This window comes from Diadema setosum, chromosome 10 (assembly GCF_964275005.1).
Source record: "Diadema setosum chromosome 10, eeDiaSeto1, whole genome shotgun sequence".
Taxonomy (NCBI): domain Eukaryota; kingdom Metazoa; phylum Echinodermata; class Echinoidea; order Diadematoida; family Diadematidae; genus Diadema; species Diadema setosum.
In genome coordinates, this window is record NC_092694.1 from 11,319,535 (window position 1) to 11,339,872 (window position 20,338).

Consider the following 20,338-nt stretch of genomic DNA (forward strand, 5'->3'; position numbering starts at 1 on the left):
TCTTTTATTTTTCCAGTTACAGCAATCATGACAATTCATTGTAATGCAAAATATGTAAACATACATGTATGAAAATATTTGAACATGCACAACACACGAACAGGATCACACACACAACACACATAAACCATTCATGCTCAAACACACACTACAGACAAGCACAAACACACCTGTACTTACACACAAGAGGCTACTAAAGATATACTTGTGTGTATTAATGTCTGAGAGCAGATGTTTGTGAATGCACATATGCCCACAACCCACACAACTGCAACACGCACGATTAGTGGCCAACGTGATGAGGCACATGAGCACATTTCATTTTAATTCATTCCGTTGCTTAGCCTCAAAACAACAGTTATTGTGTGATAAAATGGAAATTGATCAGTTCAAAGAATCTCCCACACCAGCCATCTATGGTAGATGTAAACGTACTGCTCTTTTTCTTGTTTATTCTCCCACCTTCGTGTAGGAAAAAAAAAAACCAACCCCCCCAAAAAAAAACCAACAAAGTTTTAAAAGAGGGCTTGTTCTCATACCCAGTGTGACATTTTGAATACATGTATGTCTATAATATGTGTGTGTGCATGTGTGTGTGTAATTTCATGTCTAAATACAATAAGTTGAAACATATGCAAATCATTGCATGTTGCCGTTTCAATGTTCTGCTGTTGATCACATTCCTTACAAACTTTAGACAAGAAGATCGTAAGAATGTGAGTAAAATATATTACACACGTGGTAATTCATCACGTTACCCATGTAAAGTTGAAGATTACAAAAGGAAGAAAAACAAGTGTAAAGCCGACTTTTTCAATATGACCTTTACAGTTTTCTAACTCTTAATTCTCTTTAAAAAATAATTTTCTTTTAATGAAATAGAGCAAATTATATATCAATTTAAAGCTTTGCATCTGATAAATTCATATCTACAAAAAACTGAAGAATTATTTTCCTGACATTATATGACCTTTGTAATGATGCATCACATGTAAGTACATTAGTTATAGTTTTCTGCTACAAGGCCTTATCTCTTGTACCATTGAAAGATAAGTAAATTGATTTATTTCTGTTTATTTTGGCAGATGAATGTTGAAATGTGATGAGCGATTTTTCAAAAGAAAGAGAGAAAATTCCTTTCAAATGTGAATACACCCAAACATTTACTTTAAGCATTTGGAAGTGTGGTGTTTAGACATTGTACGTACCGTTCGGGCCTGCAGCTGCGAACACTGTATATCTCCGCGTTGATTTTCCTTTGAGCAAATCCATTTCAATTTGTCACATTTACTCGGATAAGGGAAATTAAATGGATGTATTAGAGCCACCAAATTTCCCCGAGATTGCAGCAATCAGTCAAATGCAATTTGCATTCGAAGTAGGAAAACGGGGAAAAAAAAGAGTCAAGTGTGTGTGCATTCAGTTAGGGTGGGGGAATGGGAGGGGGAAGATAATTCTGTTTTCCTACTTCCCAGAGTAGAATGCAATCTGGAGTATTACTGTGATTTCATTCCGATGTCGTTCCTCCGTTCTTTCCCTTCATTGTCCTTTTTCTTTGTGTATACTTCTTATTTATCTCGGCCACCCAGTTGTCCCCCTCCCTTTTCTTTGCCTTTCCCTCCGATTTATGGTAATCATTCTTTTCATTATTTCCTCTGGTCTCTTTGTACCTTATTATTCTCTTGTTTCTGATTCTTCATGCTTTGCCCCTATATTCTTCAGATTTTCTTTCTATTCATATGTTTGTTATTTTTATATATTTCGCTGTGTTGATCTGTATCTCTCCTCCTCCTCTTCCTTTTCTGTTCCATCTATATCTCTTTCTCATCATGTTTGTTGCCTCTCTGTTTACCACATCCTTCTTAATCTAGGTTTCTATTCATATGTTCCCATTCATTTTCTGTCTCTCTCTGTGTCTGTCTGTCTGTCTGTGTGTATTGCTTGTCTGTCTCTGTCCCATGTTTTCTTCATATCCTGCCTTCACTTATTTGTGTCTTTTATGCTATATACTCCTTCCCTTCCGATTCTTTTTCTTTTCATATATTCCTTCATTCCTGTCTTTCTCTCTCCCTATCAGCTTCTGATTATTTTCTTTCTCTCGTTCTTGTGTCTCTTTCATATATTCCTTCATTCATCCCATCCCCATCTTTCCCCCTCCTCCTCCTCCAGCCCCCTAACTCCCATCGTCCGAATCGTTTAGCCAGTGCTGTAGTTGCGTTCATTTGCCCCTCTCCCCCATTTTTTTTAAAAACCCGGGACGAAAGTCGTTTCGCGGATGGCAAGCGCTGCGCCCTGATTGATTGATGGTTTGTCATTGCGCTTCCGCTCATGTCGGCCCACTGCACCTTGTTTCCCCATTTTTGCTGCCAATTTCGCCGTCAACATCATTAGGGGTAATGACGAGAATCCTACCCCTCATTTAACATGTAACCATCGAGGCCGGAGCGTTCCCCGCTCCGTTCATCATCTCCTTTCCTCCTCCAAGACGTTGTTGCATTGCTGCGTCCTCCTTGTCCAGTCATTCTGCGAGAACCTTTCATTTCAGACCCATTTCCAGCATGTAACAAAACATCTATTAGATCTGTGTTTATTTTTCTTCCTCCTTTTCAACTTCTTAAAGCTCTTCCTTGAGTTGCCATTGTTTACTCAAATCAAATAGTTATGTTGGCCATGATTTGCTTTGACTTCTTTTATTGTCCAAAATGTGCTTTGCTTGAAATTTATTCAGGTTGTTTTCAAACTTTGCACATTTTTTTTTTAAATTTCTTTTCTATACTCCCTTCCCTTTATTCCTTATCAACCCTCATCTTTCATCTCCTCCTTCTTCTCCTTTACCCTCTTAATCATCTTTACTTTTCTTCTCCTCCTACCCTTTCTCACCCTCCTCTTCCTCCCTCCTCTCCCTTCTCCTTCTCCTACCCCTTCCCCCTTATCTACATTCACAGCCTCCTCTTTCATAATATCCCTCCCTTTTGCTCTCCTCTATTTGCCTTCTCCCTTTCTCTTCTTGTTCTTCTTCCCCTTTCCCTCTCCTCCTCTTTATCGCCATCCCTTTCTTCCTTCCAACTCTTTCTCTTTCCTCCTCCTCCCTCTCCTCCCATCATCTTCTTCCCACTTCTTCCACCTTCCCACGCCCTTTTTGCACCCCTCTACCACACCCCCTCCTCCCCCATCCACTCCTTCTCCTCATCACCATCCTTGCCCTCACCTCCCCTTCCTCCTCCCTTCCTTATTCCACCCCTGCTCCTCCTTCCCTACCCCCCTCCCGTCTTCCCTCCTCCCTATGTTTCCCTTCATCTGTCTTGCTCCGTTCCCCTATGTATCAATCTTGGGCCTTCCTCTCCATCTCGGCTTTGATTGATTAGACCAGGGTAATTGTTGGCAGAGATTTAGGGGACCATAAGTTGAGGAGATGAAGAAAAAAAAATCCACTTGTAGGATTGGACTTAAAGGAATAATTTAAATCAATGCTTTGAACTTTCTATATTCTATCATACCCTATACTAAATTTTTGTAATGCTGGCTTTCTATTGTGACTGAATAAGCATTAATTCTGTGAAATCTCACTCCCCATCATCCATTTAACACTGCAGTCTGAGAACAAAAATTGTAGTGAACCAAAAAATTATGCTTTGTTACTTGTGTTGGGCTGGAATACAAGACAGGAAGCAAAATGATGATTCTTGGTATTGCATAATGTATACCAAAAAGGAAATGCAAGGTAAAAAAGTATCCTTGCATTTATTAGGACTGAAATATTTTGTGTTTTTGCTTCTAGTGATTTATGTGATGTGAAAGCTATCCATGGTGTTTGATGATACTTAATGGAATGAGTGAAAATCAATCAAATTGACCCCCCCAAAAAAAGGATGAATACCAACCAAATGCTCACACACTGTCATGAATTTATGATAGCTCTAATTAATGACTTTGATGCAAATGAAAATATGTTTAAATTTTCAATGACATAGTGAAGATTTAAATGGATTGTATTATCTCTTTGGTACGTGAGATGAATTATCTTTCTCAGATAAGGCTGTAGTCCATGTTCAATACTGTTTCTTGTTCTACTCTGCAAAATATGTTCCCACAATATCTATTATCATTGTGTTTCGAGATTATCTCCCCTCTCCTGTAGTACCATATTCCCATTCCTGTTGGTCTTCTTTCTGTATATGTTATATAATGTTGATGTGACTGCATGATTCTTCTAAAATGGTTGTGGTATAAAGGAATCATCCACTGAATTGTTCATATGAGAAGACTTCTTTCAAACAGCCTTTGTATCTTCTAGATGTATCAAAAACAACGACAACAAACAAACAAACAAACAAACAAACAAACGCGAGTAAGATTGGCAAGTGCAACACACAAGAAATAGGACTAGTCCTCATTGCAGACTTAGTTGTTGGTGTACGATGCCATGATCTGATATGGCCTGCTTAGTATAATTTTCCTTCTTTTCCCAGAAAGGGAAGTCATTCAAACTGGTGCCCTCCAAGAGATACCAGAAGTGATGTGATGTTGCCCCACCATTCTACCATCATCCACCTGCTCTTCCCCCTCCTTCTGTTGCCATGGTACCTCATAGACAAACACAGTAGCATTGTTTACACATTTGTCTGTGTACCCATGTTCCCATCCATCTTCCCCCTAAAAACTCTTAATCATTATGCAGCTTAACCTCCCCCATTGCTATTCGCACGATCACGCAAATATCGTGGCAGTATGCTGTGCTTTCTAGTCGTGTTTCTCTTTCATGTTCTTCTTGGGGTATCTTTTCTTTTCTTTGCCCTCCTCCAACCCACCTCTCCCCTCCCCCATCTATCCTCCCCTCCCCCATCTCTCCTCCCATCGGCGTCATGCTTACAACTCCTGAAAATGTATGTCCCCCTTTAGGCCGCCGGGCCTCGATTTAATCTCTCTTGTTAAAATTGTCTTCTTCTCATCCCTCGTGTTCTTCACTTACTGGTTCTCTGTCAATTTCATGCTTTCTTTTTTTCTCCCCCCCAAGCCCTCCAAATTCTTGCCTCCGGGTCTCCGCCCATCCATCACCCTGCTTCCTCATCTTCTTTAAAGTTTTCTCTCCTCCTCCTCTGCAGCAGCAGCAGCAGTGGCTTTGGTGCTGCCACAGAACTATTCCCTCCCTCCAACACCGACCCCCTTTTTCGTCATTTTGTCACCGGGCTTCCCTTTTTCTTCTCGATCCAACTAGGGGGACAGGCGGGTGTCCTGATAGATGGTGGTAGTGCGCGGGGTGAAATCTTGATGAAATTGCCCAAATGTTGTGAGTGGATATGTGACCGTGCACCTCAAAACGAACATAAAGTCGCACACACTGATTTTGCACGAGGACTGAAAATAAGTGGAATGGGTGAATCTAGCCGAACTTGACTTTTTCATATTTTCTGAAAGAGCGGGTCTTCTTTTACATTATATGAAAATTTGGTATCATAAAACGGACAGGAAAGTGTGTTTTTTAGCAGTTTATCTCGAACATTTTTGGTAGAATAGTGTGATTATGTGCGTCTTAAGAATCCCTTTTTCATTTCTGAAAAACCTTGTCCACACTCTTCACTTTCAACTCTAATAACATTTGAAAAGATAGTGCTACTGCTTTGAAAGTCGGCATTAATTATGGACAGAATGTGTTGATGAGGCATGCTTAATTTCAGTTTAATCTAATAATCTCTTCATTGTTGTTACTCTGGTGGTTTACTTCCTGTTTTTTGTCCCATTCATCGCACAGCCAGCACGGTTTGGTGAAGATTAAGCGCTTGAATAGACACTGTACTTCAGAGCCTCTTTTCTCTGTTCACACTTTTCTTGAGTTTGTGCTTTCTTTTCAATATTTAGATAGGTTAGGAGAGTCCATTTGATTTGAGTTATACATCATTTTAAAGCTTAAAGTCTGTTCTTTCAGAATATGGTCTTGACTAAAAATTCATATCTGGCGACTTTTTGTTTGTTTTGAGGTGCAGGGTCACATATAGCCTTTCCCCTCTAAGAATGGTTGCAGTAATTGTGTAACGTAGGGGGCATAAAAGCCCCCACCGCTAAAAGAGGTGAAGTAATCAGTGTTCTGTGAGGCTATTGAGGGGAGCGGGTGAAGCACATTTAAATGATAATGGTTTAAAGGGATGAGGGTGGAATATTGAGGCTATGTGGGTCAGTGAGGGGATTAAGGAAGATGGGAGATGAGGAAGAAAAGTGAGGTTGTCACGGCAACAGTGTTACCCATGAAGGATGTTACACTGGTAACCTTATGCCTGACGTTTTATACTACAGCTTCATTTTGGATAAGGTATCGAAAAGTTCCATAAAGGGGGATATTCCTGAAGCTATCACAGGAGGAAAGGAATGAGAGATGCTGAAAAACAGATGGACAAGAGAAAGATAGAGAGAGAAAGAATGAGTGAGAGATGGAGATTAAAAAGAGAGGAGGAAGGTGATGTATTTATATGTTTCTGTAATATATTTATATGTTTGTGTTGGAAATATGTTTATATGTTTCTATTGGAAATGAAAAATGAATGAATGATGTGTGAAGGCTGATGTTTTCTTTCTTTTACACAATTATATTGATGCAGACAGACAATAATGTTATATGTTTGTTTTATTTATTTCAGTACGATTGAAAAAAAAAAAGCCCTACTTTCAGCCTAGGGTTGTTTTATTTATTTCAGTACGATTGAAAAAAAAAAGCCCTACTTTCAGCCCAGGGTTGTTTTTCAGTGCGTCTGTAGGCCTATATCAGTTTACAGCATACAAAAGAAACAATATGATACAGAACAAAAAAAAATATCATTCTCAGCGAGAGAAGAAACATATTGGCAAAAAACAAAACAAAAACCCAATAACACCGGAGATTGACTGAAGTAAAAAAAAAAAAAAAAGATCATATCAATAGAAAACAAAAAGATTAAAGTGAGAAATGTAATAATTTGCAATATCATAAATTATGTTACATTCAACAATACGAATGGACAGAGAAGAAAAAGATCTGCTGAAATAAAGAATTATCATTAATACAAATCTGAAAGTGCCTGATTAAAATGGAGTTTGAATTGAATTGAATTGAATTGATTGTTTTATTGTCCACAATGCGAATGTGAAAATGCGCCTTCCACCAGCGTTACATACAAGAGATATGACAAGAGAAAATGATGTGATCAATATTTGACAAAAATGAATTTTGAATAGCTGGATTTCACATCTGAGATTGATTGGGAGGTTGTTATAAACTTTGGACACTACATACCATACCATGTGCTGTTGCTCTTAAGATTTGCGTTTGGCATTGGTAGGGAAACTTTGGATTCGTTGTCATATCATTTCATGTGTCCAATATTAAAAAGGTTTAATACTACGATCATGTTTAGTCAACGGAAGTGGCACAGTTAATTGTCACCAAATTGCCACAACATGTGCTGATGGTTGCTGCCATGCCTTCATCATTAGAAATTGATAATTTTGCTCATCGTCAAATTTTGTCATTGAAATTTCTATTCGGTACTTACTCAATTACAAAGAATAGATGACCGCACGTGTCAGAATATGACAGAGAATGTCAACTTTCGTGACTGTAAAATGAAGCAGGGTTGTCCCTGAAATTTATAAAAATTATTCCTTTGTAGAACCTTATGTATCATGAGATGAAGTCATGGATTTTAATTTTCCTCCTTTGGTTCATTTTTCATTTTTTTTTCTCCAGGTGAAGCGAGCTAGAACGGACACAGAAGGTGGTTTGGGTGAGAGTCACACACCGACACCCACCAGGTAAGCGTTGCAACCCCAAATTTAGAATGGAACAGCCCAGTTTTCGTGTGCATGCTGTGACAAGTTGGGAGCTAACAAATAAGTGTTTGGGGGGGGGGGAATGTCGTCTTTCTTCATCTCAAAAGTGGTTCCGATTGCATTGATAACTAGTAGGAATGGTGTGTTGTGTGTGTTGACAGTGGCAAGGGCGAAATAATGGCACTACAACTTTGCAGCAATATCTTCTGCAAGTACAACTGCTGCAAAAACTATCACTACAATTTTGGATCATGCCCCTCCTATCTACTACTGCTACTGTTTCAACAGTTACTAATATTATATTCTACATCTTAAAAATCTTGCTATGAGATTGGTTAAGAGCTGATCATGTGATAAAGCATAGTTTTACCCATCACATCACCTGAGAAGAAAAGTTTGTTACACTTTATGGTGATAGTCATTTTTATTTTCAACTGATCTCTTCAGTCCACACAGTCGTAACGTGTGATCACTTCTTGTTTTGAGTACGCATGAAATAAAAGTGCATTACAGCATGGAATATCCTTTGACCTAGGTCAAGTGATAGTCCGATCATCAGATTTGTTGTAATTGTCAGCTATGTCTAAAGTTGACTCGTATGTTATCGTGCGTGTGCATAGTCTAGTTGCCTTGTTGGAGTTTTGCCTTGCTCGTGTTTCAGAATGTTCAGCGTTTTTAGCAACAATATGTAAGCCCTCTAAGGATACATATATCTACCTAGGATAGGCTAGACTCTCAGTCTCTAGGTAGACCTAACGTTAGATCTGCAGTTGTAATGTTTTTATACTTATCACTTCTACATGAACACAAAGTGGTATACTGTAAAAGTGGAAATTTTCGTGTTGTTGAAATTTTTGCGCATTTTGCACAACCAGAAACTAGCGCAAAAATAAAAGCATGCGAATATTTTTGCTTGCCATATATATGAAGAGTTTGTTTGCAAAAACCGATAAGTCCATATTTGTCAAATGGAGATATTTGCGATTAAAGGTCAAGAAAAATAAAGAGAATAATAAGAAATTTTTTGCTTCTTTTGACCATAACTTCAAAAATATACCTTTATATGTAGTGACCAATATATCATTTAAAAGGTATTATTTTGTACTTTATGACAGAGACCGTACTTCAAAATCTTCAAAAATGGACTTATCGGTTTTTGCAAGCAAGCTCTTCATTTATATGTATACAGAGTATGTACATATAGATAATACTTCATAACTATGAGAGTTTAGAGTATGAGACAAGCCAACATTTTTTATTTATCCACAATTTGTAGCAAAAAATTACTGTAAAGCAAGGTATTTTCATGGCATTGAATTTTTCGCAAACTTTTGCGTGCATCCTACGTTTTCAAATCTTAACTCTCATGAAATTAGAATGCATGCGAACATTTCTGGTTTTGCACGAGGTAAATTCAATGATTACAAGTAAAAGGGATACATGCCCATATATGTCATATAGAGGGTATATAGATTATATAGATAACATTGTCTTGACATTGTGCATACAAGAAGATTTAGTGGAAAATGGAAATTATAATTTTCAACATTTTCATCTGTTTTTTTTTTTTTTTTTTCTTGCACATTTCGCTGTTGGTGTAATCATCACTGAGTGCGAGCTTGGATAAGGACAAGAGCTTGCACTTGTCGAAAAGGGAGGAAAAGGAGGAAATAATGAATGAAAATGGAACATGCTGATGAATAATTCAGTGAGCCTGACACGCACACAGACACATGGACACACAGACACAGACACAGACACACATCCATCCATACATGGATGCATGCAGCGAGGGTGGCCCAGAATACCCAGTGGGTATGACTCAAAAGATCTCTAGTATGTCCTTGCCTTCTTTATTAGTCACGGTCATGTTTTTCCAGCCCCTCTCCAAAAAAGAAAAAAAAAATTGGTAAAGAAAAGCGGGGAAAAAGGCAGACATCCAGACCTATAAAAGAAATGTAGAAAGATGAAGAGGGGGAAAAATAAGGAGATGGGGGAAAAAAAAACAAGAAATAGAGGGGAAAGAGACATTTGTGAACAAGGCAAAATTACAAATTCCAGTCAGTGCTTTGCTCCCAAATCCCTCCAGCCGATGAGGCTTGCATGTGAAAAGAGTCAATGAATGAGATAGTTCCCAGTGATGGTAATGATGATGGTGGTAATGATGCGGGCGGTGGTGGTGGTGGTGGTGGTGGTTGCGATGGGGAAGATGGAACGGAACGGAGGGGACCGAATGGAAATGAGCCCGCCACTGCCGCCGCACTGGAATAAATCCTGAGCAGATTGGAAGTATTTCATCAAAAGGATTCTCTAAGGTGGGAAATTGGGGGGGGGGGGGGGTGGGAGGAGAGGTATGAGAGAGAGAGAGATAGCATCCTTCTGATGGGATACCACCAGTATGCATCTTCACTCCTTGTACATACTGCCTTTTTGCTCTGCAACAACACGCAGAGGATTCAAACCATGTCCAACATTAATGCAGCAGCTGCCTTTTTCATATGGATTCCTGCTGACTTATGTGAGAGAGAAAATATGTTTGCTCAAAACAACACAGGTGTCATTGTCATTATATTTGCTTGATTTTATTTGTGCATTTGATTATGTAGGATGTCACCATTTAGAGAGTTACCCCCTTGCCGTCAAGGAAAAATAACATAATGATAAGAAAATTTAACATAATATAGTCCATCCTCAATGTTCTAGGTGTGTGATAATTTCATCCACAATTCAGCAAATCCTGTACAATTAATCTATAAGGTCATAATCTATCTTATTCATCTCTGCATAGTTGGTAGGGTTTTTTTTCTTTCAAGATGAAAAAAAAAACAAGGTGAAAGAAAACAAGGAATGGTTAGAATTTCAAAGCAAATATTTCCCAAAACATCGATCAAGAGAGAAAAAGATATGTGGCTATTGTGAGGTGTCTTCACATTGTTAAACGTCTGAGAGAATGTCTATGGACATTCCATGTGATGATGGTAGTCTGTGATGTGCCTCCTTCATTGTCTGTAGTATAATAGAGCATACTGGCTGTTGGTTTCAACTGTTAGAATGTAACGCTTTCATTCTTCAAGACACTTCTCTTCCGCTTGACCTATATCACCTGTTGCTTTCTTTTCTTTGTTTTCTGATCTGCTTTCTGGGTGGTACCCATTGGTGCATGGCTGAAAGTAGATCATGACCGTTGGAAAAAAAAAGACAGTTTTGAAAAATTACCTTAGCTACCACCTGTCTATAGAGGTCACTTTTTTCGTCTCACATGGATGACTGCTGTAGACAGGTTTGACTGTATATGATTTATCTATCCATCCATCTATCTATCAATCAATCTATCTCCTATCTATCTATCTATCTATCTATCTATCTACCTATCTGTTTATCTATCTATCTATCAATCCGTCGCCGGTCACACGAACCGACGAATCCCTCAGGTTTGAGTAAGAATGACAATTCGAGAAAATCGCGTTTGAAGTTAACCCATTTTTGACTTATGGTTGCTACACTTTCATGTCTATAATTTCCAATTATTTTTGTAGTACATCAGACTTCAATTCTTGCCCTAACTTGTGAAGTTTTAACGAATTGTATTGTTAACAAATAAGCGGGAAATCGTCAAAGAGCTGCATGCATGTATTTTCGGTCTGCAAAGAACGTTGTCATTTTCCATGTGTGTCCATATGTACATGTACATTGAGCGTTGTCATTGTCAACACATGTATTACATAGTACGCGCACTGTGCGCGCGGTCAATGAACTGTTGAATCTCAAAAACTACACGCAAGTCAATGCGCACTGATTCGTCGGTTCTGTGACCGCACGTACTACAAATGTAGTACGCGCGGTCACCGAACCGTCGAATCGCCTGATTGTTTAACACACGCGTCTATGGGGAAAACAAATAATTTTCACAAATGGTTACATACTTCTACAAAAGTGATAACTACGTAAAAATTACACCGAATTACACACTGAGAATTTCAGAATATGTAGTATGGAATGTCTACTATCGAAATGATTGAAAATCTCAAAATCGAAAATTTGACCCAAAATCGAGTGATTCGTCGGTTCGTGTGACCGGCGACGAATCTATCTGTCTATCTATCGATCTATCTATCTTCTATCTGTCTATCTATCTATCTATCTATCTATCTATCTATCTATCTATCTATGTGTGTAATATATATATATATACATCTCCCTATATGAATCAATCTATCTGTCTGTCTGTTGATATATCTAGAATGCTCTCCTTTCATCAGGACCTCTTATATCTCAAATATCACATTTTTTGCATATTTTTCTCATTCTTTCTTCAATCCTTTTAATTTTGGCTTCTATACCCCTTCCCCCATCTAAGGGATGATACAACCTATGGTGACACATGGCTGGGTGCTGATTGTGACTTGTAGCAACGACAATTCTCTCAATTTCCTGGCCGAGACTGCCGTCCGCGGTCAGCGAGTGTCTTACCCCCCCCCCCCCACCCCCCTTCTCTTCCAGGCTGTGACCATCTGGGCCCCCAGGGCTCTCCTCGTCATGTCTCCCACTTTTTTTGGTCCAGTCATCCTCGGCCACCAAGCTCCGCCGAAGACTCCGTCTCTGAATCATCCTCCCCTGTCCTCTCGTATCTCTCCTCTCTTACCCCCCCCCCTTCCTCCTGCCATCTTTTAATACCTTGTTGCCGTTTTTCTTGAGTCCTTGCTATGCTGCCGCGGAGGCTGGGGGTCAATAACCATTAACCATCAGAATGCTTTTGTAACTTTTTGACAGTCAGCTGTGGGCATCAAAAATCAAAAGATCTTCTTTAGTGTTTAACTCTGCATCAAATTTTATTCTCTTTCTCAATTCCCCAGCCATTCCCACCCCACCCCTTCCCTCCCTCCCCTCAGCTGTCCTCAACTCAATGAAAGTGAATGCCTATCTCTTCCTCATATTTCTCTCTCATCTATATCCATCCGTATTGCTGTCTTGTCTCCATGTATCTATTTACCTATATATCTACCTCTACATATATATGTATTATTCATTTATGTATTTATTCATTCATTTATTTGTTTGTTTATTTATTTATTGATTGATTGACTTACTTATTATCTATTTATTTATATATTTATTCATTCATTCATTCATTTATTCATTCATTCATTTATTCATTCATTTACCTATTTATCTATCTATCTATCTATTTATCTATTTATCTATCTGTATATCTATCTATCTATCTGACTATCTATTTGTTTTTTTTTTAATGATATATATAAATGATGTATGATATAACAATACATTTCTATATATGTCTATCTTTTTCGTTATCATTCTCTTCTCTGGCCCTTTTTCTACTTTTTTTTTGTTTTTGTTTGAGCTATTCTTACTGTGTATTTGTCATCGTGAAGACTTTCCTTCTTTCCTCATCATCACTCTCTTTTTTGTCATTCCGCGGCAGTGACATATATGCCATCGGGCAGGAGGTGTCACAAGTAATACTTAGTCACACCTCTCTTCTCTCTTAACAATTCCTCTTCCTCTTGCAAAAACCGATAAGTCCATATTTGCCAAATGGAGATATTTGCGATTAAAGGTCAAGAAAAATAAAGAGAATAATAAGAAATTTTTTGCTTCCTTAGACCATAACTTCATAAATGTACCTTTATATGTAGTGACCAATATATCATTTAAAAGATATTATTTTGTACTTTATGACAGAGATCTTACTTCAAAATCTTCAAAAATGGACTTATCGGTTTTTGCAAACAAACTCTTCATATATTCCTCAGTATGTTCATCTCTCTCTCTTATATATTCCTTAGTATGTTCATCTCTCTCTCTCTCCTATATATTCCTTAGTACAGTATGTTCATCTTTCTCTCTCTCCTATATATTCCTTTTTAAGTTCATCTCTCAGTCTCTCTCCTATATATTCCTTAGTATGTTCATCTTTCTCTCTCTCCTATATATTCCTTAGTACAGTATGTTCATCTTTCTCTCTCTCCTATATATTCCTCAGTATGTTTATCTCTCTCTCCTATATATTCCTCAGTATGTTTATCTCTCTCTCCTATATATTCTTCAGTATGTTCATCTCTCTCTCTCTCACCTATATATTCCTTAGTATGTTCATCTCTCACTCTCTTTCTCTCTTCATCTCAGTCTCTCCTTATATACTCCTCCTCTCTGTCTCTCTGTTTGTTGGTCGTCCCGTGTTGGCGAGGTCAATGACCACCATCATGCCGCATCATCGGGCACCTTTTCACCTCGTTGGGGGACGACCGACCTTGTCTGAATCACAACTCATTGTTCCACCCATCATTCTGTCCTTCCCCTCCTCTAACCTCTCTTCTCCCCCACCCCCATCCTGTCTCCTTCTGGTGCCTTTGTTCTCCCTTGTCACCTCCTCCGTCTTCTCCATTGTCTTGTCTCTTGGTCTACCCTCTAATTAGACGACCCAGAACCCTCGACCGTCTTGATAGCGAGGGGGAGAATGAGATCACAATTTTGCTCATCTCTCCCTCTCTCTTGCTCTTATGTGGGCAGTGAATCAGTGTCTATCCATGTGTCACCATCACATTGGTAATCTGTCTTTCTGTTTTTCCTTTTTACCTCCATCGTTGTTGGTTTGTTTGTTTGTTTGTCTGTGTGCAAAATAACTCAAAAAGTTGTGCACAAATTCGGATGAAACTTGCAGAAAAGGTTGAGAATGACACAAAGAACAGATGATTAAATTTCGGTAGGAAATTTTTATGGATTTTATGAAGGATTTTAGATATTTTGGCTGGTAGGAGTCAATGAACTTGGGAGTTCAAGCTGTGCATTTTGAGGTTTTCATATGCGTACTAAAGCGCATGCTCTGGTTTCTGCTATTGCAAGGCGTGCCGCGCAGCTGATGGTTTATGACGTAACAAAGGCTTCTCTATTGGGAAGCCGGGCGAAATCATCGGTGGAAAGTAGCTGCTTGGCAGAGGTCTTCGCTGTCGGAGTGCTTTTTAAAGGGGAAGACTAGTAACTGATCAGTGGGAATCAGTGGAAATGCTGGGAGATGATTGTTCCAATCCTTATGGGATTCATTCAAGAGTTCATTGTATATCTATTGTTGTGTGAAAATGATTTGCTTCAGAATGGTCTCATATTCAAGTAATGTGCAGTTTAATGCTTCCAGGTTAGCATCCCTGGTCAGTGACGGAGCATTAATCTGCACATTACTTGAATATGAGACCGTTCTGAAGCAAATCATTTTCTCACAACAATAGATATACAATGAACTCTTGAATGAATCCCATAAGGATTGGAACAATCATCTCCCAGCATTTCCACTGATTCCCACTGATCAGTTACTAGCCTTCCCCTTTAAGTTCTGTTTATGTATTCTCAGTTAAATATTCTATCCTGCTATAAGTAGTCAGAGCACTCTAAGATGGTAGCTCATTGTTTTGATTAATTTTGATGAAAGGCATTATTTACCATTTGCAGATGAAACAAACACCCAGCTTAAGTGCTTCAAAATAGTCCTTTGATGTGAGGTAGAGATAGAAACAACCAATTCATAGATGTTAATCAGTATAATCAATGTTAGGTATCTTTGAATATACCAAATGTGAACAATATTGTTTCTGGAATAACCGTCTACAGTTATGGTTTATTGAGAAAAATAGTGATATCTCCATATATTTTGGCTTTTTGTGAAATTTTTACATGGTAGGATGTTTTGTAATAAAACTTAACTACGCATTATGCATCAAATGGGATAACTTGAACATTTTTTTTAGTCACCGCACCCTATGGCAAACAATACCTTTAACCATGTTGATAGTTAGGGAGAGAGTGAGATGACAATTTGCTCATCTCCCCCTAGATTGCTCTTAGGTTAACAATGAATCACTACCTTTCCATGTGCCACTATCACAAAATTCGGCATGCCTTACATTGGGGTACTGCCGTAAGCCGAGGTACGCCGTTGTGTAGCGCCATCTCGTGTCCATTGTCATACAGTTGTGCAATGTTGTCATGGCAACTATTTTCTCATCATCAGCGTGGTGATAATGATCCCAATGCCGATTTTCCTTGCAAACATGATACAATCAGTACTTACAACAACATGCACAATAATATTAAACAGTGAAGATTACAACAGAGCATGTGAATAAGGAAAAAAAGTTATTATTTGCATGCATTGATAGTTGCATATTAACTGACATGAAAACAGTTCTGTGCATAATAATACTAAATATTATTTGTGCACATATTTTGGTTACCCAGGGTACAGTCCTGAAAAAAAAATCAACAAAATGGCAAATTTTCATTTGGTACCCCAGGCCACCATATTGCATCAAATTGGCAATCTCTCTTTCTGTCTTTCCTTTTGTTGATTATGTATTCTCAGGTCAAAGGTTGATTCCATTGTGCTATTACATGTAGTTGGAGTGCAGTGAGACAGTAGCTCATTGTTCTGATTCAATTTTGATACTAGTAAAGCAATTTGTGCAGCTTTTCTTCAGATTATTGGCATATTTCAGAAGTGGTGATCAACAGGAAGGCATATCTACATTCTATATCTATTAGTGTGACACTGACTTTCAGAATATCAGTACAGACCCATTTTATTTTTATCAATTTGAATTCCAATTTGTTTAAGTGCCACTTTCCACATACATTACACAGTCATTCAATAGTACATTGATAACATTGACTGAAAATTCCTCGACATCATCTCTTAATACTTTGAGTGTTTGTATGGCACTGCTTGTTTTTTAAAGTCTGTGATATTTCTTTAATCCATTTAACCTGTTGAGGACAGACTGATTTTGCTACAAAACGCATTTCCCGTAGACGCTTACCCGAGTATATTTGAGACTCGTCCTCAACAGGTTAAGATGAGCTGGTTTTGCTATAACACACGTTTCCCATAGACACCTGCTCAGAAATACTCATGCATAATGTTATGTCGTAGATGGACATGAAAGACCAACAATTCCTGGGTGGCCCACTTCATTAGCTACTCACCAGGGTACGTTTTAAAAAAAAAGTGAATAGCACCAGTCAAATATGTGCATTGAAGTATACAATCCTCGGTAACGGTGGATTCCACGTGAGATTCTTTGTAACAATTCTTTAACCCGTTGAGGATGGAATGATTTTTTGCTGCAACACGCATTTCCCATAGACACCTGCCCGAGTATACTTGGGGGAGGGGGGGGGGGGAGGGGGGGGGGGACTAGTCTTCAATGGGTTAAAGAGATTCTTGAATGTATCCACACCGAGTCTGCCTTCCCACTCAATGGTAACTCCATGGTATCCCCATGCTACTGGGTCTTGGAAACCTGTGCCACCACTCTGTGGCCTGTAAAGGATGCTTTAAAAAGAATGGGGATTGGGGGGGGGAACTTTACTCACTTCACTTGACTGTTGGAAATGAACCCTAAATAATGTCATTAGCCGCTCAGTTAGCTCTCAAAACAACCTGGCCCACATTAGCAGGGGACTTTATGCAGCCGGGCAGGCTGGCTGACTAGCAGGGGAGGGGAACAAAGAAGGGGATTTGTTACAAGGTGATATTTAGGTGGTGGTGGTAGTGGTGGTGGTGGTATCAGGAGCGGGGACTGGGGATGTGTTTGTGTTCGGGGAGAGGATTTGCTCAACGAGGCAGCAAGGAGAGGGGCGGGGTTGAGAAGCTTGTCGATGCCATGGTTACTTCCCAGGGTGACCAACCTGACCGTGCATGGTATAAAGTCAATCCGACCTGGTGAGTAGCGTAACCATGATTCCTCCCCTCATTATACTCACTGCTGTAATTTCACCCCCCCCCCCCCACTCAATGGACTTCAAACTGAATGCTTGCATGTAAAAATTATTTCAGCGAATAAATTTGGTAGGTATGAGGAATGATATATTATGTGATAATGCAGGTGTGATTAAAGGGATCATACAGTTTCGGTTGAGATGGGACGTGAAGTTTCCAACATTTTTTTATGATGATTTTTTGTTGTTGTTGAGATAATGAGAAAACTCTTAAGAAATATTAAAGAGCATTTAATTCTAAGAGGAATTCAAAGTTTATTTGATGTAAATTTGGTTTCTTTTCTCCTCCAAAATCCATGACCAACTATAACCAGGCCCCATACCCAAATCTGAAGGCAATTGTGAAATTGTTTGAATTTGATCTCTATCTATGGGGTTAGGGTAGAGAACCGGGGGGGGGGGGGGGGGTGGTATCATCCTCAGGAGGGCGATATACTGACCAGAGTCTCTTCTTCTATCAGTTATGTTTTCTTGTTGGTCATCGTCTTTTTTCCATATTCCCTTATTCCTATACCCCCAAAAATCGTGAGCATATGAGCGCACGCGAAGGGGGAGACAGAGGTCCTCCGTTGGCTGAATAGGCCGCATGTCTCAAACGTCCCCGGAGAAATCAATTGAGTTAGCATCATTAGCGGTGCGAGATACTAGACGTTTGCTGCCAATTAATTGCCCGCTGCTTTTGGACTGACCCCAATCTCAGACAGGACTTGGGAGACCTGATTGGAGACGGGGAAGGAGAAGGATGCAAGATGGATGGAGAGGAAATTAAGAGAGAAACAGAGAGACAGAGAGAGATGGAGAGATAGATAGGTGATAGATAGATAGATAGATAGATAGATAGATAGATAGATAGATAGATAGATAGATAGATAGATTATAGATAGATAGGTAAATGATAAATAGATAGATAGATAAATGATAGATAAATAGAAAGATAGATAAATATGTAGATAGATACAAAATGTAGATAGAAAGGAAGAAAGAGGGGAATGAAGAAAAAAAATGATAAAATTATTTGTATAAAAGAGATAGATAATATATTACAAAAGGGATAAACATGTAGAAGCAGAAAGAGAGAAGGGGGAGATAGAAAGGAAGAATAGAGGGAAAAGAAGAGAAAAAGAAATAAAGATAGAACATTAAGAGAGAGATAAATAAGGAAAGACAGGGAGAGAATGATGAAAAGGTCAAGATAGAAAAGAAGAGAAGAAACATAAAATAATTATAAAGCTATATAGAGACAGATAGAGAGAGAGAGAGAGATAGATAGAAAGATGGAAAGGAAGAAAAATAGATAGAAATATAAAGAGAAGGAGTATATTTAGAGAAAAAAGAGAGAGTGTGATGTAATGAAGAAGCTAGAGGGAAGAGAAAATAGGACAGGAAGAGAGAGTGAGAGAGAGAGAAAAAAAAACAGAGAGAAAGAAGTTAGACAGAAAAAGGAGAAAAGAGGTCAGTAAATGAAGAGGTTGTGATAAGAGAGAGGGAGAGAGGGGTGGTAGAAAAGGAGAAATGATGAAATAGCATGGGAAAGATGGAAACAAGTAGAAACTAGGAAGTGAAGACAAAGTGGAACATGATAACTAAAAGGAAAACCATTGATGGAAGAAAAAGAGTGAGAGAAACACAAAATGGGAATAAGTGAAGTGTTTGTTCGCAAAAACCGATAAGTCCATATTTGCCAAATGGAGATATTTGCGATTAAAAGTCAAGAAAAATAAAGAGAATAATAAAATTTTTGCTTCTTTTCACCATAACTTTAAAAATGTACATCTATATGTACTGATCAATATATCATTTTAAAAATATTATTTTGTACTTTATGACAGAGACAATACTTGAAAATCTTCAAAAATGGACATCGGTTTTTGCAAACAAACTCTTCAAGTGAGCAGGTATATCTCTGAAAAATAGAATAAGAGAGAAACCCCCAAAAGTGAGCAGATGTACCTTACATTCAAAAGATAATAGGAGAGAGACACAGATAAACAAAGTGAAAAACAGCAATGCAGAAATGATTATGTTGTACTTTATTGTCAGCCTTTGAGAGAAATGCATGTGAGGAGGATGCAGTATAGACAGTTTGTGACAGTTTCAAAAGTTTTGGAAGCAGAGATAGACATTACCCTGAACAGATTGGTGAAGTGCATCTGAAATGTCAATACGTTGATACCTATCATGTTTTTGCACCCCCCCCCCCCCCCCCCCGGGATGTAAATTCTTTCTGGTAAACTAATACATTTCTTTTGTTTGCTTTGTCGGGAAGTCCCGATTTGCAAAAAACTAGCCTTGCTAATAAATATATGGCATATACAGTTTGTAGAGAGATAGATAGATCGATAGATAGATAGATAGATAGATAGATAGATAGATAAATGGATAAATATTCACATCTAAATACATCTATCTTTTAGTTTCTACAAAAGAACACTGTCCCTTTAAAATTCCCTTTAAATATGATTCTTGAACTTGAAGGCAATGAGTTTTTCAGGTATGTTGGGCAAAGTTGAACCAGTATGGAATCCTTCCTGCTTAGCAAAGCAATCCTGTGGTACCCATTCTTTGAAGGAGGCAAAGAAATTAAAAAAGAAAAGAAAAAAAAGATGTATTTTCCAAGGATGTGGTTGTTCCTGTTGCGTGGTATGTGGTTAATGAATGCATGTATTAAGAGTAGAATAACAAATCTCAGCATTTTCATTTCCTTCTCGTGAGCAGTGGCACTGGGCTTCTAATGCTTCCTGTTGTCAGGGTT

The 20,338-nt window shown here is 38.5% G+C and overlaps 1 protein-coding gene across 1 annotated transcript in view; it reads left to right on the forward strand.

The window, feature by feature from the left end:
- Positions 1-20,338, forward strand: part of LOC140234361 (protein phosphatase EYA1-like) — a 414,338-nt gene that overhangs the window by 209,841 nt on the left and 184,159 nt on the right. The window contains exon 2 of the mRNA XM_072314419.1: positions 7,715-7,779. Coding sequence (XP_072170520.1) covers positions 7,715-7,779 — 65 coding nt within the window. The remainder of the gene's footprint in view (positions 1-7,714; positions 7,780-20,338) is intronic.